At 42.4% G+C, this 26,458-nt stretch overlaps 1 protein-coding gene across 1 annotated transcript in view; it reads left to right on the forward strand.

Annotated features, from left to right (window-relative positions):
- The window catches only part of slc6a2 (solute carrier family 6 member 2), a 127,458-nt gene that overhangs the window by 61,317 nt on the left and 39,683 nt on the right, over window positions 1-26,458 (forward strand). The window contains exons 5-8 of the mRNA XM_061877276.1: window positions 2,312-2,450; window positions 4,704-4,838; window positions 6,916-7,019; window positions 15,105-15,229. Of these exons, the coding sequence (XP_061733260.1) occupies window positions 2,312-2,450; window positions 4,704-4,838; window positions 6,916-7,019; window positions 15,105-15,229 (503 nt within the window). The remainder of the gene's footprint in view (window positions 1-2,311; window positions 2,451-4,703; window positions 4,839-6,915; window positions 7,020-15,104; window positions 15,230-26,458) is intronic.

Raw genomic sequence — 26,458 nt, forward strand, 5'->3', positions numbered from 1 at the left:
GCTACAATCGGGCGAAAGGCAGGGTACACCCTGGACAAGTCGCCACCTCATCGCAGGGCCAACACAGATAGACAGACAACATTCACACTCACATTCACACACTAGGGCCGATGGCCAAATAGACACAAAAGACGCTCGTTGGGGCAACTTTTTTTTAGCTCTTTGTGAGGATTGTGATCGAATCTTCATCTAAACCATGGGTGTCAAACTCTGGCCCGCTGGCCAAATCTGGCCCACCGTGTAATTTAATTTGGCCCTTGAGGCAATATCAATTTAGCATTAGAGCTGGCCCGCCGGTGTTATACAGCGTCGGTGCCGCTGTAACACCGCATTCACCTCTAATACTCATACTTGCCAACCCTCCTAATTTTCCCGGTAGACTTCCGAAGTTCAGTGCCCCTCCCGAAAATATCCCCGGGCAACCATTCTCCCAAATTTTTACCGATTTCCACCTGGACAACTATATTTAAGGCACTGCCTTTAGCGTTCTCTACAACCTGTCGTCACGTCCGCTTTTCCTCCATACTAACAGCGTGTCACATAATATTTGTGGCTTTTACACACACACACACACACACACACACACACACACACACACACACACACACACACACACACACACACACACACACACAAGTGAATGCAAGGCATACTTGGTCAACAGCCATACAGGTCACACTGAGGGTGGCCGTATAAACAACTTTAGTACTGTTACAAATATGCGCCACACTGTGAACCCACACCAAACAAGAATGACAAACACATTTCGGGTGAACATCCGCACCGTAACACAACAGAACAAATACCCAGAAACCCTTGCAGCACTAACTCTTCCGGTAAACTTCCAGCGAAATGACCAATAATTAACGTTTTATTCATGCATTTTCTCTTGCTACTTCAAGGCTTGAATGTTTGGTTCATTCATTATTGTTATTTTATTTTCAAATGTATTATTAGCCTGTGGAAAAAAATTTACATTTACCTCAGAAGATTGCAAATTTTAAAAAAAGACATAACATTTTTATTTAAATTTTATTTGCTATGCCATTTATATTCTTTTAATTATTATTATTATTATTTGAAACTGGATTTTGCATGTCAATAAAGTTATATAAGCCTTGCTTGTTCAATATTTAATGCAAAACTTGTTTGGGTCCCTATTAAAAGGTTAATTTGTTCAACCTTGGCCCGCGGCTTACTTCCGTTTAAAATTTTGGCCCACTCTGTATTTGAGTTTGACACCCCTGATCTAAACGGAAAGCGTCCCATCGGTCAGCATCCCAGTGAGAGTGTAAATATAACAGTAAGAGTTGGTTTTATTTTGGTTTGTTATGGTTATTTTGTATGTTTAGCACCGAGCAACGCTGATGGTGCTATAGTGTTACGATAAAGCTGCATCCGTTTAGCTCTTAGCTTGTAAAAATGTATTGCTCATCTTCTTTGTGTTCGGGCTCATAAATATAAGGTCCTGGATTATAATTTTTCCAAAAGTAATCGTCGTTGGCTCTTACATAGTGCGCTTGATTAGCATTGTTGTTGATGGGGAAGGGCTCTGTGGCTCTTTGCGCTACGTCACACGATCACGTGACTGGCTTCCTTTTAATTTTTAAGATGGCGCGGAAAGGGGTGTGTGTTGGGGGCTAGCCTGAGGGGAAGGTTGAGGGGGGTGGGGGTTGGATGTATATTGTAGCGTCCCGGAAGAGTTAATGCTTCAAGGGGTTCTGGGTATTTGTTCTGTTGTGTTTGTGTTGTGTAACGGTGCGGATGTTCTCCCAAAATGTGTTTGTCATTCTTGTTTGGGGTGGGTTCACAGTGTGGCGCATACTTGTAACAGTGTTAAAGTGTTTTATACGGTCACCCTCAGTGTGACCTGTATGGCTGTTGATCAAATATGCCTTGCATCCACTTATGTGTGTTTAAAAGCCGCACATATTGTGTGACTGGGCCGGCACGCTGTTTTGTATAGAGTTAAAGTGGATGTGATGACAGATTGTAGAGGACGCTAAAGGCAGTGCCTCTAAGGCACGCCCCCAATATTGTTGTCCAGGTGGAAATCGGCAGAAATTCGGGATAATGGTTGCCTCGGGAGATTTTTTCTGTAAGGGCACTGAAAATCATAAGTCTTCCGAGAAAATCGAGAGGGTTGGCAAGTATGCTCGGGAATCTGCGTGAGGTTGATACTATTGATCGTATCTATTTATTCGCAAACTTTGAAAGTCTTTATTGTCTGTATTCCTGGCCTGTTTGGAAAGTCCCACAGTGTAAAATGTCAGTTTTTTTTCCTCCTAATAGTTTGCATGTTTCCATACAGACGGGGTGTCCTGCACCTGCATGAGAGCAGAGGGATTGGGGACCTGGGCCTCCCTCGCTGGGAGCTGACGTTGTGCTTGGTGGTGGTGGTCTTTATCCTCTACTTCAGCTTGTGGAAGGGCGTCAAGTCCTCTGGAAAGGTAACAAACCACCTGTCACACTGCCTTTGTTGCCATTCAGTCGGCCAAGTTGGATATTCCTCTCCATATGTCTTCGGCAATTTCCGTAGATTGACATCACATTGGGAACGCTCCCACACACTCGGGCGATGTTATCAGATCTGTCACACTGGAAGTACGCAACAATTTGAAAAAGATGTGGTGTTTATCATTCACAATCTTTATAGACAAGAACACATATGCTTGGCTTTTTTATGGATTCAAAATCATAAATAAATAGCTAACAATGTAGTCAACAGATCGTGGGTCCTCTGTTGTGCCCATTACAGTATATTCTCTAAAAACATCCGAAAAGTGCTACATGTTGTGACATGGAATTTAACCACATATGAGTGATGTTGTCATTATAAGCGCCAACGCAGACGGCCTATTTTTGCAACGCATTGGTAGCAAGTGAGCTAATGCTAGCATACGCTGCTATTGTTGACACGCTATCAATCAATAAATCAATCAATCAATCAATGTTTATTTATATAGCCCTAAATCACAAGTGTCTCAAAGGGCTGCACAAGCCACAACGACATCCTCGGTTCAGATCCCACATCAGGGCAAGGAAAAACTCAACCAAGTGGGAAGATAATGAGAAAACTTGGAGAGGACCATAGATGTGGGTGACCCACCCCCCCTCTAGGGCAACCAGTGCAATCGACGTCGAGTGGATCTAGCATAATATTGTGAAAGTCTAGTCCATAGTGGATCTAACATAAGAGTGAGAGTCAAGTCCATAGTGGGGCAGGCAGGAGACCATCCCGAGCGGAAATAGGTCAGCAACGCAGAGATGTCCCAACCGATGCACAGGCGAGCCACAGGTCAGGCAGCACTTCATCCATGGCCACTGGACATGTGCCCCCCCTCCCCCTTCCACAAGGGAGAGGGGGGCAGTGCAGAAAATAAAAGAAACGGCAGATCAACTGGTCTACAAAAGGGGGTCTATTTAAAGGCTAGAGTATACAAATTAGTTTTAAGATGAGACTTAAATGCTTCTACTGAGGTAGCATCTCTAACTCGTACCGGGAGGGCATTCCAGAGTACTGGATCCCGAATAGAAAACACTCTATAGCCCGCAGACTATTTTTGGGCTCTAGGAATCACTAATAAGACGCAGTTCTTTCTCACTAATCTGACGTCTGCTTCTGCTTCATCTCAAACTTGCTAAAAGTACATTCTAGATTATAAATCATGCATCTCTCACCTGCCAGTAGACAAATGTGGCCGAAGTGTGACAGGCTGGTCGATTTTCATGTCCCCGTGATGGCGGAATAGACACAAAAGTCGCTTGTTGCAGCAACTTTTTTTCTAAGCCTTTGTGAGGATTGTGATTGAATCTTCATCTAAACGGGAATATGTGAGCGGCCCGGTGAGAGTGGAAATATTACAGTAAGTGCTTCTTTTATTATGTTTTTTATGGTTAGTTTGTATGTTTAGCACCTATCAATGCTGATATGTTGATTGAAGAGGTTAATTTAGCCTACTGACATGTATTTATAAATGGTTGATTTATGTAGGCTAGTCAGGTAAAGTTTTGTACCTGACAAGTTTCGGCTACCTTGCTTCTGCAGCTTTCATCAGATATGTCACGTGATGTTAGCGTGATGTTGTCTGTGACGTGTTATATGGATGGTGATACCTCTGATGAAGGCATCAGAAGCAAGGTAGCCGAAACTTGTCAGGTACAAACCTAGCCTATATAAATCAACCATTTATAAATAGCAATGCTACAGTGATCCAATAAAGCTGCATCCGTTTAGCACTCAGCTTCGGAAAGGTATCGCTCATCTTCTTTGTGTTCGGGCTCAAAAAAATATGGTCCTGGATTATAATTTTTCCAAAAGTAATCGTTGTTGGCTCTCACACAGTGTGCTCAATTAGCATGGTTGTTGATGGGGAAGGGCTCTGTGGGTCCTTGCACTGTGTCACATGATGACGTGACTGGCTTCCTCATTAACTTTCCGGATGCCTAAGGAATCGCCGTGAGATTGATACTATTGATCATATTTATTTATTCGCAAATTTTGAAAGTCCTTAGGTGTCATAAATCAGATATGTATGATAATAGATTCAATATAGAAGCAACTTGTTTTATAGAGGCAAATTTTACCCCGTCCTGCTCTGCCACTGATAAGAATACCGGAACGATTTTGCTCTTAGTTTTCCGGTGGCTCTCATGGTGTGCATCATCAGTATTTGTGTTTCAAAGCAGGATTTTCCCCTCAGGTTGTCTACATCACGGCCACCATGCCCTACGTGGTCCTTTTTGTGCTGCTGATCCGAGGAATCACCCTGCCGGGGTCCATGGACGGCATCCGAGCTTATCTCCACATCGACTTCAAGAGGCTCAACAATCTGGAGGTTAAGAAACAGAGAGCATGCAAACCAAATTGATGAAAAGTACAATCATTTAATATTTATTGCCAGTATTTAATGTGACAATGGCTTTCAAAATGTTGTGTTTTGAGTTCCCTTTGTCGGCAATACTTATTGTATTTGTCAAATGTGGTCTCGGGATCCAAGTTAATTGCAGCCCCTGGGAATGAATAATTTTCCGTACCGACCAGTTCATGATGACGATAACAGATTTTGAAAGGAAAAACAGAATTTACATATTTTCTACCACAATATCAATCGGCCCATCGTGCATTCAAGAATCTTTGTTAGCAGATGTGTTCAGAAAAAATAGAGACTCGATGCACATTGTTTGATTTTAATTTACAATCAAATATGCCTACAGGGCCTGAAAGGCCTCAATGCATTATAGGTCTCAGTAGACATACTTGTTGGACAACAAACTGGACTAAAAGGGTTATTGCAAAATAAAAAACGGGGGATCGTACCGAGACAAAATGTACCCTATTTCAATGGCTCGCTACCTAGAAAAAAATAATTTAAAAAATGGTGGAATTGACTCATATTACATATGAGATTTTAATCAAGTAAATGTACTGCAATACTTGTTTGTATTTAGTCTACGGAGTCAGTTTTAATACAGGTGAAGATATTACAATGCAAATTCTCTTAAAAGCACGTCGTCCTTTCTTCAAATGCATTTTCTACGGCTTTCACCCCTCATGTGTCCAAGATGCGTCAGGTCTTCCGGATTTGTTTCATAAGAGGGTTTCTCCGATCACTATGCTACCTTTTCGAAAATAATACTCATTAATTGTTGTTCTTACACAAGTCTAAACGTATACAGATAACATGCTTTTTTTAACCAAAATATAATTGGTTGTTTCTCTCCCGCAGCTGGCTTGGCTAATGCTAACATCCAACTAAATGCTACTTTTGAAACAGAACAAAACATGCTTTGATTCAAACGTGCCGATACACCAATATGTACAACAGGAGTAGGGAACCCATGGCTCTAGAGCCAGTTGCGGTTCTTTTGATGACTGCATCTGGTTCTCAGATAAATCCTAGCTGACATTGCTTTACACGATAAGTAATGAATCCGCTGGTAATCACGATGTTAAAAATAACGTTCAAAATATAAACCATTTTCATGCATTTTAATCCATCCATCTGTTTTCTACCGCATGTGTTCAAGAAATAAAAATTTATTGAAACGAATTAAAGACTTTTTACACTCTAAAAATGTCGGACTTACTTAAAAAATGCAAGCATTTAGTTGTATTCAATGTTAAAAAATATGATATGGCTCTCACGGAAATACATTTGAAAATATTTGGCTTTCATGGCTCTCTCAGCCAAAAAGGTTCCCGACCCCTGATGTACAAGGTGATGGTGTTAAAAGTCATGTTTGATCGTCTCACAGCTGCTTTACGGGCTCCTCGCTATCTCTCCAAATCCTTTTTTTTTTCCGAACGCGAGCATGAACACGACTCTGGCAGTTAATGATGCCGCACGTTTGCGCCACATTTTGAACTTGTTAAAGAAAAAAACAATAAAACCTGAAGCACACAGTCTTCCATTCGCTCATGTAAATAACTTGCATCAGTCCAGTAAGACCCGCAATGCGATGTGTTTCCATGTCCAAGCCCGGCAGTAAATAACAGAGACAAATATAATCTGTTCCTGGGTCAAGCTGTCCTGTCATTAATAGGCAAAGTAACATTTCAACATTAGCAGTCCTCCGAGCTTAAAGAAAAAATTGTAAAACATGACAGAAAGATTAAGGCGTGTGCTTTCAAAAATATATATATCTGTCATATCAGCCAAGTTGGACAGCGACTTAAGTCGACTGCCTGGTCGCAATTAGCTTCATGTTCGGTTATGTGGTTATCATTACACACAAAGCCAAATAACAAAGCAAACTTGGAATCCTTGGAAGCTTTTGTGTGACTTTAGTTTGTCAGGTATTTTTTTACCAAATACTTTAACCCAATTCTGAATTGTATGACCGCATATTGACTTTAATAGTTCCACTTCATTTGTCTAGTAATTAAAAGCTTGTGTTATATTTGTCCGATAGGTGTGGATCGATGCAGCCACCCAGATATTTTACTCCCTGGGCGCAGGCTTCGGGGTGCTCATCGCCTTTGCTAGCTACAACAAATTTGACAACAACTGCTACAGGTAAACACACTACAAACACACACGTACACACTTCAAAGGGGGCTGATTGGGAGCATAAGGATTATTTTAATCTGCCGGGGCTGACCCCACAAATCCCAGACAGAGCACATAGCAGGTCGGCGTCCAGGCTACCACTATAAGATACGCCACTGGCCCTCCTCAAAGGGATCTTTATTGACTGCAATGCTCAGACATCAGGGTAATAAAGTAGTGCATAACCATTTAATGTCACCGGCGTCCTCACTTTCTAGTTTGCATTTATTTATCCAGGTTAAGACAATTAAGAGCATATTTTTATTTGCAATGCTGGCCTTGCAAAAAAGGCAACATTTGTATGAGAGATATGTTGGCGTGTGATAGTAATCTCTTGTTGATTACCTACAAAAATGACAACAATAGATTGTTGTCAATATTTCACAAGTGCTCTTAACTTGTGTTGGAACAAAAATGTATGTTTAAGATGCACAAACACTTTCCCAGCCTCAATACATACACAGAGAATGTGGACGAGAGAGCAGACAGTGGACAAAATTAAACCTTTGGTGGTCTCTGTAATTCTAATTATTACTATCATTAGTTATAATTCACTAAATCAATCAATCAATGTTTATTTATATAGCCCCAAATCACAAATGTCTCAAAGGACTGCACAAATCATTACGACTACAACATCCTCGGAAGAACCCACAAAAGGGCAAGGAAAACTCACACCCAGTGGGCAGGGAGAATTCACATTCAGTGGGACGCCAGTGACAATGCTGACTATGAGAAACCTTGGAGAGGACCTCAGATGTGGGCAACCCCCCCCCCTCTAGGGGACCGAAAGCAATGGATGTCGAGCGGGTCTAACATGATACTGTGAAAGTTCAATCCATAGTGGCTCCAAGACAGCAGTGAGAGTCCCGTCCACAGGAAACCATCTCAAGCGGATCAGCAGCGTAGAGATGTCCCCAACCGATACAGGCGAGCGGTCCATCCTGGGTCCCGACGAGCGGTCCATCCTGGGTCTCGACTCTGGACAGTCAGTACTTCATCCATGGTCATCGGACCGGACCCCCTCCACAAGGGAGGGGGGGACATAGGAGAAAGAAAAGAAGCGGCAGATCAACTGGTCTAAAAAGGAGGTCTATTTAAAGGCTAGAGTATACAGATGAGTTTTAAGATGAGACTTAAATGCTTCTACTGAGGTAGCATCTCGAACTGTTACCGGGAGGGCATTCCAGAGTACTGGAGCCCGAACGGAAAACGCTCTATAGCCCGCAGACTTTTTTTGAGCTCTAGGAATCACTAATAAGCCGGAGTCTTTTGAACGCAGATTTCTTGCCGTTCAAAACAATACAGCAATTTAAGAATCAGCCTTGAGTATGTGCTTTAACTGCCATCTAGTGTCTACTTTTAAGTGTGTGTGGTATAAAATGAGTAGAACATCAATACGATATTTGTTTTTGTTGAAAATATTATTCTGTTTAAGGTTAAGGTTACAAGAAACACTTATTGTTTATTGTTTATTGAATGGATTCCCATTAGCTGACGCCAAGGCGACTGCTAGTCTTCCTGGGGTCCATATAAGAGCATACAAAATTAAAATACAAAGAATACATGCATTACCAAACATTATACAATGGAAAAATACAACATGAGATAAAAAAGTTAGTTAAAACCAGTATTAAAAAATCACGTCACGTGGGCAGCTGGAATAGGTGTATCTTCAAAGCTGTCTTGAATGACAATTTACTTTGTGAGAGCTTAATGTGTGATGGCAATATATTCCAGAATGACATACATCTATACATGATTGTATGTTTGAGGAGATTGGTCCTGGGAGCAGGAAGTGCCAAATAGCCATTGCTGGCATTCCTAGTGTTATAAGTATGTGTGTTAGTTGACATTAAAAACTGTTTGTAAAAGTAATCTGGTGATTGATCAAAAATGATAGTTCTAAAGAACATAAGGAGGCTACACTGCATCTTTTGTTCAACAGACAACCAGGACAGGCGTGAATGCATAAATGAAATATTAGTGCGCAATGAACATTTAAGTAACAGTCTAGCCCTAGACTGGTCGATCTCGGAGGGTGTGTCAGTCGATCTCAAGCCAGGCATTAACAAATAGACATAAAAATGAGCAATCATCAATCATACCAAGACTTCACTTTCGTCAGTTGTTTGACATTCTCGGCACCCGAGGATCTTGTGAGATGACGCTGGCTGCTGCGAGCTCATATTTAAGAAAAAAATCACTAACAGGGCGGACGCAGAGAAACACATTTTATTTCTAGAGACTCCGTACCTACTGTCAAAACTCTAAAGACCGACTGCACAGTTCCTGTCTTCACCATAAAAGACCTGTTTCATCCTGCCTGTGCTAACAAAATAAGAGTCTCAGAAAGCTAGCGTGCACAAGCTAGCAAGCTACGGAGTTTGATGCCAATGTATTTCTCCCCCGCCCTCAGCGACCGCTTTCTCACTTGCTTGCCCACCCGCACACTCACTGACGTCACTCACTTGCTGCCAGACATTAAAGGGCCACACACATATGCTACTCTCATAACAAAGTGTTTAAAACGAGTATGCAAGTTGGACAAATGAGATGCCAAATCCAACCACTTTCATGTGGTATTGGACAGAAAGGAGGACTTTTTTTTTCCTCCATTTGAAAATGCGGACGTTATCAGCACCACTGTCTAATTCCAATCAATGCAAGTCATCAGAATCAAATACACCTACTTATATTCTTGTCTTCATGAAAGAAAGGAATCTATGTGTGTTAAACATGCTTGTCCATCCATCCGTCCATCTTCCGCTTATCCGAGGTCGGGTCGCGGGGGCAACAGCCTAAGCAGGGAAACCCAGACTTCCCTCTCCCCAGCCACTTCGTCTAGCTCTTCCCGGGGGATCCCGAGGCGTTCCCAGGCCAGCCGGGAGACATAGTCTTCCCAACGTGTCCTGGGTCTTCCCCGTGGCCTCCTACCGGTTGGACGTGCCCTAAACACCTCCCTAGGGAGGCGTTCGGGTGGCATCCTGACCAGATGCCCGAACCACCTCATCTGGCTCCTCTCGATGTGGAGGAGCAGCGGCTTTACTTTGAGTCCCTCCCGGATGGCAGAGCTTCTCACCCTATCTCTAAGGGAGAGCCCCGCCACACGGCAGAGGAAACTCATTTCGGCCGCTTGTACCCGTGATCTTATCCTTTCGGTCATGACCCAAAGCTCATGACCATAGGTGAGGATGGGAACGTAGATCGACCGGTGAATTGAGAGCTTTGCCTTCCGGCTCAGCTCCTTCTTCACCACAACGGATCGGTACAACGTCCGCATTACTGAAGACGCCGCACCGATCCGCCTGTCGATCTCACGATCCACTCTTCCCTCACTCGTGAACAAGACTCCTAGGTACTTGAACTCCTCCACTTGGGGCAGGGTCTCCTCCCCAACCCGGAGATGGCACTCCACCCTTTTCCGGGCGAGAACCATGGACTCGGACTTGGAGGTGCTGATTCTCATTCCGGTCGCTTCACACTCGGCTGCGAACCGATCCAGCGAGAGCTGAAGATCCCGGTCAGATGAAGCCATCAGGACCACATCATCTGCAAAAAGCAGAGACCTAATCCTGCGGTTACCAAACCGGAACCCCTCAACGCCTTGACTGGGCCTAGAAATTCTGTCCATAAAAGTTATGAACAGAATCGGTGACAAAGGACAGCCTTGGCGGAGTCCAACCCTCACTGGAAATGTGTTCGACTTACTGCCGGCAATGCGAACCAAGCTCTGGCACTGATCGTACAGGGAACGGACCGCCACAATAAGACAGTCCGATACCCCATACTCTCTGAGCACTCCCCAAAGGACTTCCCGAGGGACACGGTCGAATGCCTTCTCCAAGTCCACAAAGCACATGTAGACTGGTTGGGCAAACTCCCATGCACCCTCAAGAACCCTGCCGAGAGTATAGAGCTGGTCCACAGTTCCACGACCAGGACGAAAACCACACTGTTCCTCCTGAATCCGAGGTTCGACTATCCGACGTAGCCTCCTCTCCAGTACACCTGAATAAACCTTACCGGGAAGGCTGAGGAGTGTGATCCCACGATAGTTGGAACATGCTTGTATTATCATTAAACACCATTAACTTGTTAACAAAAATGTCTCTTTCATAAATAAATAAATATAAATTATAAATAGGAATGAGGTAGATCCCCTCGACTTGGTCAATTGAAAAGTAGCTCGCCTGCAGAAAATGTGTGAGCGCCCCTGGTCTAGCCGCTCGGTTTTGAACAAGTTGAAGTTTGTTCAGGTCAGACTTAGTTGTAGCGAACCATATTATAGGACAGTAATGAAGATGACAGAAAACCCAGGACTGTATAACTTCACCCATTGTTGAGGATGTCAAGAAGGTGGAGCACTTTCTGACCATGGCTAAACCTCTTCATAATTTCATTAAAATACTATCGATACGATCGGACCATGACAGTTGACTGTCTAATAGCACACCAAGCAGTTTTGCTTTTTGGACCTGCACAATAGGTATATCTAACATTGAAATGTGAAGCTGAGGGTCTTCAACAAGCATATGCCTGGATCCAAAAAGAATGCTTTTTGTTTTGTCAATATTCACAACAAGTTTACTATCATTTACCCAGCGTGAACTCCCTCCAGGTCCTGATTTAAGTTATTTTCTAGGTCATTTAAGGTAGGGGCAGTGCTGTATAGAGTTGTGTCATCTGCATACATAACCATCTTGGTGTTTGTTATAACCCATCCATCCATCTATCTATCCATCATCCATCTTCTTCCGCTTATCTGAGGTTGAGTCGCGGGGGCAGTAGCCTAAGCAGAGAAACCCAGACTTCGTTATCCGCAGCCACTTCATCCAGGTCCTCCCGGGGGATACCGAGGCATTCCCAGACTAGCTGGGAGACATAGTCTCCCCAACTTGTCTTGAGTTTTCCCTGTGGTCCGACGTGCCCTCAACACCTCCGCATTAAGGCCTTCGCAGGGCATCCTGACTCATCTGGCTCCTCTCGATGGGGAGGAGCACCGGCTTTACTTTGAAATTCTCCCGAAAGAATGAGCTTCTCACCCGATCTTTAAGGGAGAGCCCCACCACTCGACGGAGGGAACTAATTTCGGACGCTTGTAATCTTGATCTTGTCCTGTCGGTCAAAACCTTTACACTCGGCTGCGAACCGATCTAGTGAGAGCTGAAGATCCTGGCCAGATGAAGCCATCAGGACCACATTGTGTACTCAAAGCGCTTTGACACTATTTCCACATTCACCCATTCACACATACATTCAAGCACTGATGTACTAACCATGACCCATCAGGAGCAAGGGGGAAGTGTCTTGCTCAAGGACACAATGGACGTGACGAGGTTGGTAGATGGTGGGGATTGAACCAGGAGCCCTGAGGTTGCTGGCCCTGCCACTCTCCCAACAACGCCACGCCGTCCCCAACGGTATCGATCCTTGTTCATTTTTTTTACGACTTGTGGACATCTAGCAGGTTTGATTGAGTTCTTGGGCAACTTTTCCAAAAAAAATACAAACAAGTGGAAAAATGGCTTTGACATAATGTGAGATAGCCTGTATCTTGAGGAATTTGGAAGGCGGGAGAGGTTTTGATGGGTCTCTCCCAAAAGGACAAAAGGCAAGTGGAGCCCACAATTTAATCTGTGAAGCAAAAAAAATCATGAAAATAGACATGTTTTCAAAACATACGCAGCGGGGGCTTCATTAGATGCGCTTGTGCAATCTATTGCAAGAGAATGAATGGGAAAATTCTGATTTTGCCAAGAAAACAACACAAGTAGTTTTCAACTTTGTTACACATATAAAAGTGTGGGCATTTTGTCAAGAAATACATGATCCTCGTCTCAAAGGGGTTATGATATAAGCAAACGTTATTCATACCAAATACTTGCAAAAGATGAGAAGCAGTGACTTTATAGAGTTTTAGGTCGGAGGTGAATCAGAATCAAAATAGTTTTTATTGCCGTTGTTTGAGAACGGATTCACAAACAAGGAATTTTTCTTGGTGCGATCGTGCAACATAAACGACATATAAGACAGAATAGGTAAATAAGATGAGCTGTAACTGAGCTATCAGGTTGAAGAGGAAGAAGCGTGTACAATAATTATTGAAAGATATAAGAACATTTATAAATATTTTCCCCTTTACAAAACTCCTCACGAAAAATGTCATAATAAGTTAAGTTAAAGTACCAATGATTGTCACACACACACACACACACTAGGTGTGGTGAAATTTGTCCTCTGCATTTGACCCATCCCCCTAATCAACCCCCGGGAAGTGAGGGGAGCAGTGGGCAGCAGCGGTGCCGCGCCCGGGAATCATTTATGGTGATTTAACCCCCAATTCCAACCCTTGATACTGAGTGCCAAGCAGGGAAGTAATGGGTCCCATTTTTTTATAGTCTTTGGTATGACTCGGCCGGGGTTTGAACTCTCAACCTACCGATCTCAGGGCGGACACTCTAACCCAGGGGTCACCAACGCGGTGCCCGCGGGCACCAGGTTGCCCGTAAGGACCAGATGATTTGCCCGCTGGCCTGTTCGAAAAATAGCTCAAATAGCAGCACTTACCAGTGAGCTGCCTCTAGTTTTTAAATTGTATTTATTTACTAGCAAGCTGGTCTCGCTTTGCTCAACATTTTTAATTCTAAGAGAGACAAAACTCAAATTGAATTAGAAAATCCAAGAAAATATTTTAAAGACTTGGTCTTCACTTGTTTAAATAAATTCACTTTTTTTTTTACTTTGCTTCTTATGACTTTCAGAAAGACAATTTTAGAGAAAAAATACAACCTTAAAAATGATTTTAGCTTTTTTACACATATATACCTTTTTAACTTTTAAATTCCTTCCTCTTCTTTCCAGACAATTTAAATCAATGTTCAAGTAATTATTTTTTTTATAGTAAAGAATAATAAATACATTTTAATTTAATTCTTCATTTTAGCTTCTGTTTTTTCGACGAAGAATATTTGTGAAATATTTCTTCAAACTTATTATGATTAAAATTCAAATAAAATGTTCTGGCAAATCTAGAAAATCTGTAGAATCAAATCTAAATCTTATTTCAAAGTATTTTGAATTTCTTTTAAAATTTTTGTTCTGGAAAATCTAGAAGAAATAATGTTTTGTCTTTGTTGGCGACTTGTCCAGGGTGTACCCCGCCTTCCGCCCGATTGTAGCTGAGATAAGCGCCAGCGCCCCCCGCGACCCCAAAAAGGGAATAAGCGGTAGAAAATGGATGGATGGATGGATGTTAGAAATATAGCTTGGTCCAATTTGTTATATATTATAACAAAGTGCAGATTGGATTTTAAACTATTTAAAACATGTCATCAAAATTCTAAAATTAATCTTAATCAGGAAAAAATACTAATGATGTTCCATACATTTTTTTTTTTCAAAAAGATTCGAATTAGCTAGTTTTTCTCTTCAATTGTTTAAGTTGAATTTTGAATTTTAAATAATCGAAATTGAAGATAAACTATGTTTCAAATTTGTATTTTTATTTTTTACGTGTTTTCTCCTCTTTTAAACCGTTCAATTAAGTGTTTTTTTCATCATTTATTCTCTACAAAAAACCTTCCGTAAAAGGAAAAAAAATGTACGGCGGAATGACGGACAGAAATACCCATTTTTTAAATATATATAGATTTATCTATTAAAGGTAAATTGAGCAAATTGGCTATTTCTGGCAATTTATTTAAGTGTGTATCAAACTGGTAGCCCTTCGCATTAATCAGTACCCAAGAAGTAGCTCTTGGTTTCAAAAAGGTTGGTGACCCCTGCACTAACCACTAGGCCACTGAGTAGGTTCTAGGTTAATCCTGACATTGTGTGTTTACCTACATGTATAAGACAATTTACATTCTATGGGTTGACAATTCCATTGAGAAGAAACAGTAATTCCTCCATCCTCATTTTCATTCCGATTTTTACCAAAATGAAGGTGGTTCTTGCTATGAATGTGTAACACCTATAAACACATTTTCATATAAAAGGTGTTGCCTTTTTTGCATAGTCCTGCTTTCAACACCCTCTTTTTTTCTCCAGAGATGCTCTGTTGACCAGTACGGTCAACTGCGTCACCAGTTTCTTCTCAGGGTTCGCCATCTTCTCCGTCCTCGGGTACATGGCGTACAAACACGGCGTGAAGATAGAAGACGTGGCGACCGAGGGTAAGTACTTGTATATCGAGCAGTGGTTCTTAACCTTATTGGAGGTACCGAACCCCACCAATTTCATATGCGCATTCACCAAACCCTTCTTTAGTGAAAAATATATTTTTTTACTGGTGCACAAAATGAACCGTGCATGAACATATCCTTGTTCAAAGAACAAAAGCAACAAAGTGAATGAACTCACAACAAATTACCCACATTACCATGAATTGATTAACAAGTTGAGAAACTTAATCGGGTGTTACCATTTAGTGGTCAATTGTACGGAATATGTACTGTGTAAACTTTACTGTTTCATAAAATGTATTCTCTTCCTTTGCAATCTGCTAGTAAAAGTTCCAAACAATCAATCAAACAACCTGCAAATCAGATGGAAAGATAGAGGGAACATTTTTTGGGGGTATCCATTATACGCTGATAGGGAGAAGTTTTTATTTACACGATAAGTCTGATGTGTCTTTACATCCGTGGCGGAGGCTCTGCCGACCGAACCCCTGAGGCAGACTCACCGAACACTTAGTTTTCGATTGGACCCAGGTTAAGAACCACTGATATAGACGTTGTTGATGGTCCAATCTGTGTGTGCACAGTAGAACCTCCATTTACGAGGGTCATTGGTTCTTGTACCTGGTTCGTAAATAGAAATGTTTTCATATTGAAGCACATTTCTCGATAAGAAACAATGTGAATATAAAGAATGGGATCCAGCCTTGACAAAAGTTTATATTTTAGTGAGAGTTCGTACAATGTGAACACAATATAAAGCGCTATACTGTGCTGTATATCAAACTATCATAACAAGGGGGCGATTAATCAACTTTCTATTTATTAACTAATGGTAAATGGGTTATACTTGTATAGCGCGTTTCTACCTTTAAGGTACTCAAAGCGCTTTGACACTATTTGCACATTCACACACACATTCATACACTGATGGCGGGAGCTGCCATGCAAAGCCCTAACCAGGACCCATCAGGAGCAAGGGTGAAGTGTCTTGCTCAAGGACACAACGGACGTGACGAAGTTGGTAGAAGATTAGATTAGATAGTACTTTATTTATTCCTTTCGGAGCGTTCCTTCAGGAAAATTTAAATTTTCAGCACAATCCCATTCAAGATCAGACAAACGTTACAGGGAAACAGAAGGTGGGGAATGAACCAGGAACCCTCAGGTTACTGGCATGGCCGCTCTCCCAACCCCGCCACGCCATCCCCGAACAAATCCAAAACAACAACAAGCTGAAATATACTTATTTGCTTTGGACTGGACTCTCGCGGCTGTGTTGGATCCACTATGGATTGAACTTTCACAGTATCATGTTAGACCCGCTCGAAATCCATTGCTTTCGGTCCCCTAGGGGGGGGGGGGGTTCTCATAGTCATCCTTGTCACCGACCTCCCACTGGGTGTGAGTTCTCCTTGCCCTTATGTGGGCCTACCGAGGATGTCGTAGTGGTTTGTGTTGTGGTTTGTGCAGCCCTTTGAGACACTAGTGATTTAGGGCTATATAAGTAAACATTGATTGATTTGTAGCTTCCATAACACGCACACACACTGTCGCTAGTTCTGTGAGGCACTCACAGTCAGGTCGCTACAACGATTAAAGTTAAAGTCCCAACGATAGTCACACACAAAAGGTGTGGTGAAATTACTCTCTGCATCTGACCCTTCCCTATGTTCACCCCCTGGGAGGTGAGGGGAGCACTGAGCAGCAGCGGTGGCCACGCTCTGGAATCATTTGGTGATTTAAAGGCCTACTGAAACCCACAACTACCCACCACGCAGTTTGATAGTTTATATATCAATGATGAAATATTAACATTGCAACACATGCCAATACGGCCTTTTTAGTTTACTAAATTGCAATTTTAAATTTCCCAGGAGTTTTTTCTTGAAAATGTCACGTAATGATGACGTGTACGCTTGACGTCACGGGCTGTTTGGAAATATGTGCGCTTCGCACACACACAGCTAAAAGTTTTCTGCTTTAACGGCATAATTACACAGTATTTTGGACATCTGCGTTGCTGAATCTTTTGCAATTTTTTCAATTAATATTGGAGAAGTCACAGTAGAAAGATGGAGTTGGGAAACTTTAGCCTTTAGCCACACAAACACACGGTGATTCCTTGTTTAAAATTCACGGAGGTGAAACTTTACTATGGATCACAGCGGACATGGATCCCAACCGAATGTCAACCAGCAGGTTTCGGTGAGAAAATTGTGGTTAAAAAGTCGCTTCTTACCGGAGATCAGCTGAGCTTGTGCCGCTCATAAAGCTGCCGTTGACTTCCCTGAGACACTAGTGTCAACACACCCGTGGACACACCCTTCCGGCTGTCAGGTACTGTTAAACTCACTAAAACACTAGCAACACAATAGAAAGATAAGGGATTTCCCAGAATTATCCTAGTAAATGTGTCTAAAAACATCTGAATCCGTCCCAATGCCATCGCGTTTTTTTTTTTTCCTAGTCCGTCGCCATCAATATCCTCAAACACAAATCTTTCATCCTCGCTCAAATTAATGGGGAAATTGTCGCTTTCTCGGTCTGATTAGCTGTTTTTGTTGGAAGCTTTCATTAAAAACAATGTGAATATATGAGGAGCCATCAACATGTGACGTCATTGTCTGCGACTTCCGGTAGAGGCAGGGCTTTTCTGTTTGCAAGCAAAAGTTGCGAACTTTATCGTGGATGTTCTCTACTAAATCATTTCAGCAAAAATATGGCAATATTGCGAAATGATCAAGTATGACACATAGAATGGACCTGCTATCCCCATTTAAATAAGAAAATCTCATTTCAGTAGGCCTTTAACCCCCAATTCTAAATAAAACTCATGTCACCTTGTCGGTTAATTTTTCTTGTCATGCATCGGAAGTGACGGGGAAGGTGGCCCAGTCAACTTCAATTCACAAATTGAAGTCTATAGCTTTATTTGGAATCATATTGATTGATTGATTTAAACTGTTATTAGTAGATTGCACAGTTCAGTACATATTCCCTACAATTGACCACTAAATGGTAACACCCGAATAAGTTTTTCAACTTGTTTAAGTCGGGGTCCACGTTAATCAATTCATGGTACAAATATATACTATCAGCATAATACAGTCATCACACAACTTAATCATCATAGTATGTACATTGAATTATTTGCATTATTTACAATCTAGGGGTTGGGATGAGGAGCTTTGGTTGATATCAGTACTTCAGTCATCAATAATTGCATCAACAGAGAAATGGACATTGAAACAGTGTAGGTCTTACTTAGTAGGATATGTACAGCCAGCAGAGAACATAGTGAGTTCAGATAGCATAAGAACAAGTATATACATTAGAAAAACATTTGATTATTTACATTAGGTTATTTACAATCCGGGGAGATGGGATGTGAATGGAGGAGGGTATTAGTAAAGGGTTGAAGTTGCCTGGAGGTGTTATTTTAGAGCGGTTTTGAAGGAATAGAGGGATGCACTTACTTTTACACCTGTTAGGAGTGTATTCCACATTGATGTGGCTTAGAAAGAGAATGAGTTAAAGGCCTACTGAAACCCACTACTACCCACCACGCAGTCTGATAGTTTATACATCAATGATGAAATATTAACATTGCAACACATGCCAATACGGCCTTTTTAGTTTACTAAATTGCAATTTTAAATTTCCCGCGGAGTTTCTTGTTGAAAACGTCACGGAATGATGACGTGTATGATGATGCATGTTTGTGACGTCTCGGGTTGTAGCGGACATATTAGCCCAGCACCACTTACGGCTAAAAGTCGCCTCTTTTCATCGCATAATTACACAGTAATTTGGACATCTGTGTTGCTGAATCTTTTGCAATTTGTTCAATTAATAATGGAGACTATAAAGAAGAATGCTGTTGGTGGAAAGCGGTGGATTGCAACTGCCTTCAGCACCGAGACAAAGGCGGTGTTTCTTTGTTTGTTGTGAGGCTTTAACACAGAGCGGTCAAGCGAATATGTTTCTCTACGTCAACCAGCAAGTTTTTGGATGGGAAAATTGTGATATTAAGTCGGCTCTTACCGGAGACTTGAGTGGATTATGCGACCTCCTCCTGTAGCTGTCAAAAAGGCAGCTATGATCTTGGCTTCTCTCAGAGACATTGGCGTTCACCGCAGCCCTCCCACTTTCAGGTATGACTTTATAATCTCACTAAAACACTATTAACACAATCGGCAGATAAGGAATTTTCCAGAATTATCCTGGTAAATGTGTCTAATAACATCTGGATCGCTCACACTGCCGTCGCCTTTTTAATTTTTTTATTTTTTTAGTGCTTCACTCTAACTTGCCTCATCCACGCTCAAATTAACGGGGAACTCGCCGCTCTCTCGGTCTGAATACCTCTTGCTGCTGGTGGCTATGATTATAAACAATGTGAGGATGTGAAGAGCCCTACAACCAGTGACGCCACGCGCACATCGTCTGCTACCTCCGGTACAGGCAAGGCTTTTTTATTAGCAACCAAAAGTTTCGAACTTTATCGTGTTCTCGACTGAATTCTTTCAGCAAAAATATGGCAATATCGCGAAATGATCAAGTATGACACATAGAATGGACCTGCTATCCCCGTTTGAATAAGAAAATCTCATTTCAGTAGGCCTTTAAGACCTTTGTTAGATCGGAATGGTTTGTGGAGCTCCCCCTGGTGTTGTGATTATGGCGGTCATTTACGTTAAGGAAGTAGTTTGAGATGTACTTCAGCATCAGGGAGGTGTAGCGGATTTTATAGACTAGGTTCAGTGCAAGTTGTTTTACTCTGTCCTCCACTTTGAGCCAGCCCACTTTGGAGAAGTGGGTTGGAGTGAGGTGTGATCTGGGGTGGAGGTCTAAAGTAACCGGACTAGCTTATTCTGGGATGTTTGGAGTCTAGATTTGAGGGTTTTGGAGATGCTGGGGTACCAGGAGATGCAAGCGTAATCGAAAAATGGTTGAATGAGAGTTCCCTCTAGAATCTATAAGGTGCTTTTGTTGACCAGAGAGGAGATTCTGTCGAGGAATCTCGTTCTTTGGTTGACCTTTTTGATCACCTTGGTTGCCATTTTATCACAGGAAAGATCGACCTCTGGAATGGAACTTAGGTAGGTGATCTCACCCACTTTTATAGTGAAGTTACTGACTTTCTTAAAGTTGATATGGGACCCAAATAGGATGGATTCCGTTTTACCTAAAAGTGTATGGATAGCTTGTTGTCAGCGGGCCAGGTGCAAATATTAAGGAGTTCAGTACTGTGGATTTGTTCCGCCTTTGACTTACTTGTCCTTGCCGGATACCAGCGGGGCCGAGTCATCCGCAAACAGGAACAATTCACAGTGGCAAACTGATGGCATGTCATTTACGTATACTAGGAACAGTAAAGGTCCTAGTATACTGCCTTGGGGGACGCCACAGCTTACTGAGAGGGGAGAGGACATGGTGCCGTTCACCTCTACCACCTGTTTCCTCCCCTCCAAGTAAGATTGAATCCAGCTCGATGAGGTTGATGAGCGCGATTGAGCTAGCAAAACTAGAAAAAATGCTGTTTAAGGCTAAATACAGTTTAAAAAGGACACAAAATAGCACTTAGCACACTAGAAAATGACTGAATTAGCACCGGAGATCGATCAGTCCGCCCAACATGAATGTTCTCCTGGGCACAAAATGGCTGAGCTGGAGGTACACAATGGAGAATGGAACATGTGCACTAAAAAAACACAAGGTTTGTACACCAAACCATATTGTTTTCGGTTTGTAAAACGAAAAGTTTGTACGAAGGGGTTCGTAAATGTGTAGCTTCACTATCGTCTGATAAGTTGTTGACACGCGGACATTATTGTCTGAACAGCTGGCAACACAAGTGAGTACACTTTAGAGTGAACATGTACAAAGTGTTTAAGAACCAGGAGAGTGGAAAAACAAGTTGTCTTTATATGCTTAATTGTGTTCCTTTGTAGCTATTAAACCATATCAAATTGTATTTACAGTCCGCAAAGTATGCCTAAATGCCGTCCAAACATCACAAAATGTCACAAATTCAGTCAGCCATTTTGAATATTCCGCTCCAAACGTCTTCAGTAATTTCCATAGATTCTGCACTCTGACTGACCTGAGTATCAGATCAGTCATACTGGTAATATGCACAAATTAGAGAGAGATGTGCTGTCTATCATTCACAGTTCTTATATAAGACGTAAACACTTATGTGTCTCTTTTTTATGCAATCTACGTCATGAATAAATAAATACATAAAAACATTCAATGGGGGCTCTCTATTCTGTCCAGAAAACTGTCAAAAATTACCATCCAGAACCTGACAACAAAACTCTATATGCACATTGTGAACGGAATATTAACCAAATATTAGCGATGTTGTTATTACAACCGCTAACGCAGACAAACTATTTTTTAGCGGTGGAATGATAACACATTGCAAAGCAGCCCTCTGCATCTTGACTTTGAGCTGGCAGTCATGTCCTGCTGCTCTCGCATACTACGTCTCGGCTTATCAAAGTAATTCTGGATTATAAACCATGCCTCTCATCTGGATTTATGGAGGATTTAGCCATACATCTAGATATTGTTCATCTGTGACATTAAATTCGGTTGTGTGAGACAAACACACACAACCGAAGACAGTGTCTGCAGGGAGACTTTTCCTTGTTAATCCTGTGTGTGCATCGTGAGTAATTGTTCACGTAAACAAGAAGATATGAACCTCCTATCAGTCGTCATCGAAGTAAGAGCAGACATTGTACAGTAAGGTATCGTTTTATTAGGTTTGTAGTTTGTATTTCTTGTTTAGCACTTAGAAATACTGCAACATGATGCTTAGTGTTTCACTGAAGCCGGATTTGTTTAGCAGAGCTTCTAAAGATTGCAGATTACCCTCCTTATATTTAGGATTAAAAATTAGGGCTAGGAGATATGGCCGAAAAATACATAAATTATAAATGGGTTGTACTTGTATAGCGCTTTTCTACCTTCAAGGTACTCAAAGCGCTTTGACACTACTTCCACATTTACCCATTCACACACACATTCACACACTGATGGAGGGAGCTGCCATGCAAGGCGCTAACCAGCACCCATCAGGAGCAAGGGTGAATTGTCTTGCTCAGTGACGAGCTTGGTACTAGGTGGGGATTGAACCAGGGACCCTCGGGTTGTGCAAGGCCCTTCTCCCACTGCGCCACGCCGCCCCTATATACGATATACATTTTTTATATTAGTAAATATTGATAATTATTGATACTTTTTATGACTTATTTAAGCCCGACAATAAATACAGTAAATTAATTTTGAACTTTGCAAGGGTGCTATTTATCAGTAGAGAGGGTGTCTGATAGCCAGGTAGGATGAGCACGGCTGAAGTATTCAAATAAAGTAGATTTGAAGTTAGTTGCATGTTTAAGACCCATGTCGTAGTAGCGTATAAGCTATTGAACACTACACAGTAATACATGTTTATGCATTCTGAATCGTAAATAAACGTTACCAAAATCCCAACTATCCTAATTCTAACGATGGAGTCAATAGGAGCGCCTCTATTCCGCTCACAGAGCCCACTAAATATGAATTTAGAGGGGCGGCATGGCGTAGTGGGTAGAGCGGCCGTGCCAAAAACCTGAGGGTTGCAGGTTCGCTTCCCACCTATTGACATCCAAATCGCTGCCGTTGTGTCCTTGGGCAGGACACTTCACCCTTTGCCCCCGGTGCCGCTCACACTGGTGAATGAATGATGAATGAATGATTGGTGGTGGTCGGAGGGGCCGTAGGCGCAAACTGGCAGCCACGCTTCCGTCAGTCTACCCCAGGGCAGATGTGGCTACTAATGTAGCTTACCACCACCAGGTGTGAATGAATGATGGGTTCCCACTTCACTGTGAGCGCTTTGAGTATCTAACAATAGAAAAGCGCGATATAAATCTAATCCATTATTATTATTATTATTATTATTATTATTATCTGTTTAAAACACAGGTGAAAAACAGACGATTAAATGATTATGTACGGAGGAAAGTATGAACATGAGCCGGAAGGCAAGGCTCTCAATTTACCGGTCGATCTACGTTCCCATCCTCACCTATGGTCATGAGCTTTGGGTCATGACTGAAAGGATAAGATCACGGGTACAAGCGGCTGAAATGAGTTTCCTCCGCCGTGTGGCGGGGCTCTCCTTTAGAGATAGGGTGAGAAGCTCTGCCATCCGGGGGGTACTCAAAGTAAAGCCGCTGCTCCTCCACATCGAGAGGAGCCAGATGAGGTGGTTCGGGCATCTGGTCAGGATACCACCCGAACGCCTCCCTGGGGAGGTGTTTAGGGCACGTCCAACCGGTAGGAGGCCACGGGGAAGACCCAGGACACGTTGGGAAGACTATGTCTCCCGGCTGGCCTGGGAACGCCTCGGGATCCCCCGAGGCGAAGTGGCTGGGGAAAGGAAAGTCTGGGTTTCCCTGCTTAGGCTGTTGCCCCCGCGACCCGACCTCGGATAAGCGGAAGAAGATGGATGGATGGATGGATGGAAAGTATGACCGCTTTAGATAATTATCTAAAAGAACAACGATGGGATAATAATGTGGACAGTGAAATGTGGACACATTCACACACTGATGGAGGGAGCTGCCATGCAAGGCGCTAACCAGCACCCATCAGGAGCAAGGGTGAAGTGTCTTGCTCAAGGACACAATAGACGTGACGAGGTTGGTACTAGGTGGGGATTCCCCCGGGAAGAGCTAGACGAAGTGGCTGGGGAAAGGAAAGTCTGGGTTTCCCTGCTTAGGCTGTTGCCCCCGCGACCCGACCTCACACACTGATGGAGGGAGCTGCCATGCAAGGCGCTAACCAGCACCCATCAGGAGCAAGGGTGAAGTGTCTTGCTCAAGGACACAATAGACGTGACGAGGTTGGTACTAGGTGGGGATTGAACCAAGGACCCTCAGGTTGCGCACGCCGTCATTCAAGGCTAAGGCAAAATATCCAGATATATATGGTGTATTGTAACATGGCCTAAAAATATCCAGATATTAATAAAAGGCCGTATCGCCCAGCCCTACACCGATATACAGAATATCGTGGAAATAGGTTGTGTGTATTTTCATTCATTCTGCAAACTGGCTGTTTTGTTCCATGTGTTGTTGTAAGTGTGTCAAGGTAGAACGTTTCTGTACTCACTAGTAAATGAGTAAGTAGATTAATGATACATTTTTACAGTTTCTCCCTCATAATTTTGACTAAATAATAGAATGGAAAATGACACACTATGTTACTGCATTCTAAAAGACAATTTGTATCGTATGTTCACCATTTTATTTAAGGACAAAATTGTCCAATGTACCGTAAGACTTTTTGTTAAAATAAAGCCAATAATGCAATTTTTTGTGGTTCCCTTTATGTAGAAAAGTACCAAAACATATCAAAATACATTTTATACCAGTACCAAAATATTGGTATCGTGACAACACTATGCTCATTATGTGTAAAAATGGCTTGGGAATCTCTGCGAGATTGATACTATTTTGATCATATCTATTCACTCGCAAACTTTGTAAGTCTTTCAGTGTCATACATCAGATACATATGATAATAGCTTCAGTATAGAGGCAACTTGTTTTTCCACTCCACTGGTACTTTAATATTTAGTGTGAGCACCATGGTTATCCAGCACTGCCTCAATCCTGTTGGACATGGAAGTCAGCCGAGCTGCACACTTTGTAACTGGAATCCTTTTCCACTCCTCCATGACATCACTGGTGGATGTTTGAAATCCTGCACTCATCCACGGTCCTTACTTTTTTGAGGATACCTCACAGGTGCTCAATCGTTTGGGCATACCGTATATCCTTGAATTTCCGCCGGGCATATAGTGTGCGCCTGCCTTGAATTACTGCCGGGTCAAACTCGCTTTGCAAAATAATTAGCGCATGCTTAGTATTACCGCCTGATCAAACTTGTGACTTCCCCTGTCATCATTTTCAAAATGGAGGAGGCTGATTTCAATACCGGTAATTTGAAATCGCATAAAGGGAAGAAAATTAAGAGCTATTCAGTAGGATTTAAGGTCCAAGCTATTGAATACCGGTATGCTAAAAAGAACAGTAAGCAGCTATGTTTTATTAATATAGCTGTTGAGCAGATGGTCCGACAGACAGGCAGGGCATGCTGGAGTCCGGCCCAAGATGGCGGCGAGGAGACAGCGAGCGAGCGGAGAGGAGGAGCGGAAGAGCGACCTGGACTGAGGTTTTATTGAAAAATAAACAAAGTCAAACTGCTCAATCCATGTCCTTCCTTAGTTGTCCTGGGAACCCGCAAGATGACGGCTTGAGACTGTCACAATACCGTAGCTGCGTGTGTCATATATGAGTCATTAAATGACTCCCGCCTCCTGGTGGTCGAGGGCGCTAGTGATCCTTCTTGCGACTATTCGGCTGCAGAAGAAGTGGAATGAGTGACGTGATATGTGCTGGAGGAGGTAATAAAGGAAGATCTCCATCGAGACTTTTAAAACTGAAGAAAGATAAGGAATACTTCTATAAAAAAGTAAAGGTAAGACCATTATAAGTTTGTTTTTTTATTAAATGTGCTCTTCATGATGGTATCCTTAGATCACACTCAAATTTTTACTGCATGCCTTTGGCAAGTGTCGGAGTGAGAAAAGGTTTTAAAATAATTAGCGCATGCTTACTTTTACAACATGCCTTTGGTAAGAGCAGGAGTGAGAAGAGGTTTTAAATTAATTAGCGCCCCGGCGGCAATTCAAGGAAATACAGTATTTGTCCACTCCATCACACTCAGCTTTCTTGACAAGACACTTGATTGTCTTATTTGGTCTCCTCATCATGTTGTGGTGGGGATCATTCTCTGCTTCATAATGTCATAGTTCATGTTCGCCGCAACTCTCCCAGTGCGGGCAGCACTCATGCAGCCCAAGGCCATGACGCTACCACCACCACGCGAGTCACAACCATCTTGCTCCTCGCTTGTGTTTCCACAGGAGTGGTTCAAACCTAGGGAGAGTCCCTATGACCTCAGAGGTTCAGCTGTCTTTCAGAAAGCAAACATAAGAACGAGCTTAAAAAGTAGATGTGTTTCTATCAGGTGGGTTCATGTGTGGAACAGCTTAGATGATTCCTTAAAATGTTCCAGTTCCATTCACACATTTAAAGGCCTACTGAAACCCACTACTACCTACCACGCAGTCTGATAGTTTATATATCAATGATG

This window comes from Nerophis ophidion, linkage group LG02 (genome assembly GCF_033978795.1).
Source record: "Nerophis ophidion isolate RoL-2023_Sa linkage group LG02, RoL_Noph_v1.0, whole genome shotgun sequence".
NCBI classification, from domain to species: Eukaryota; Metazoa; Chordata; class Actinopteri; order Syngnathiformes; family Syngnathidae; genus Nerophis; species Nerophis ophidion.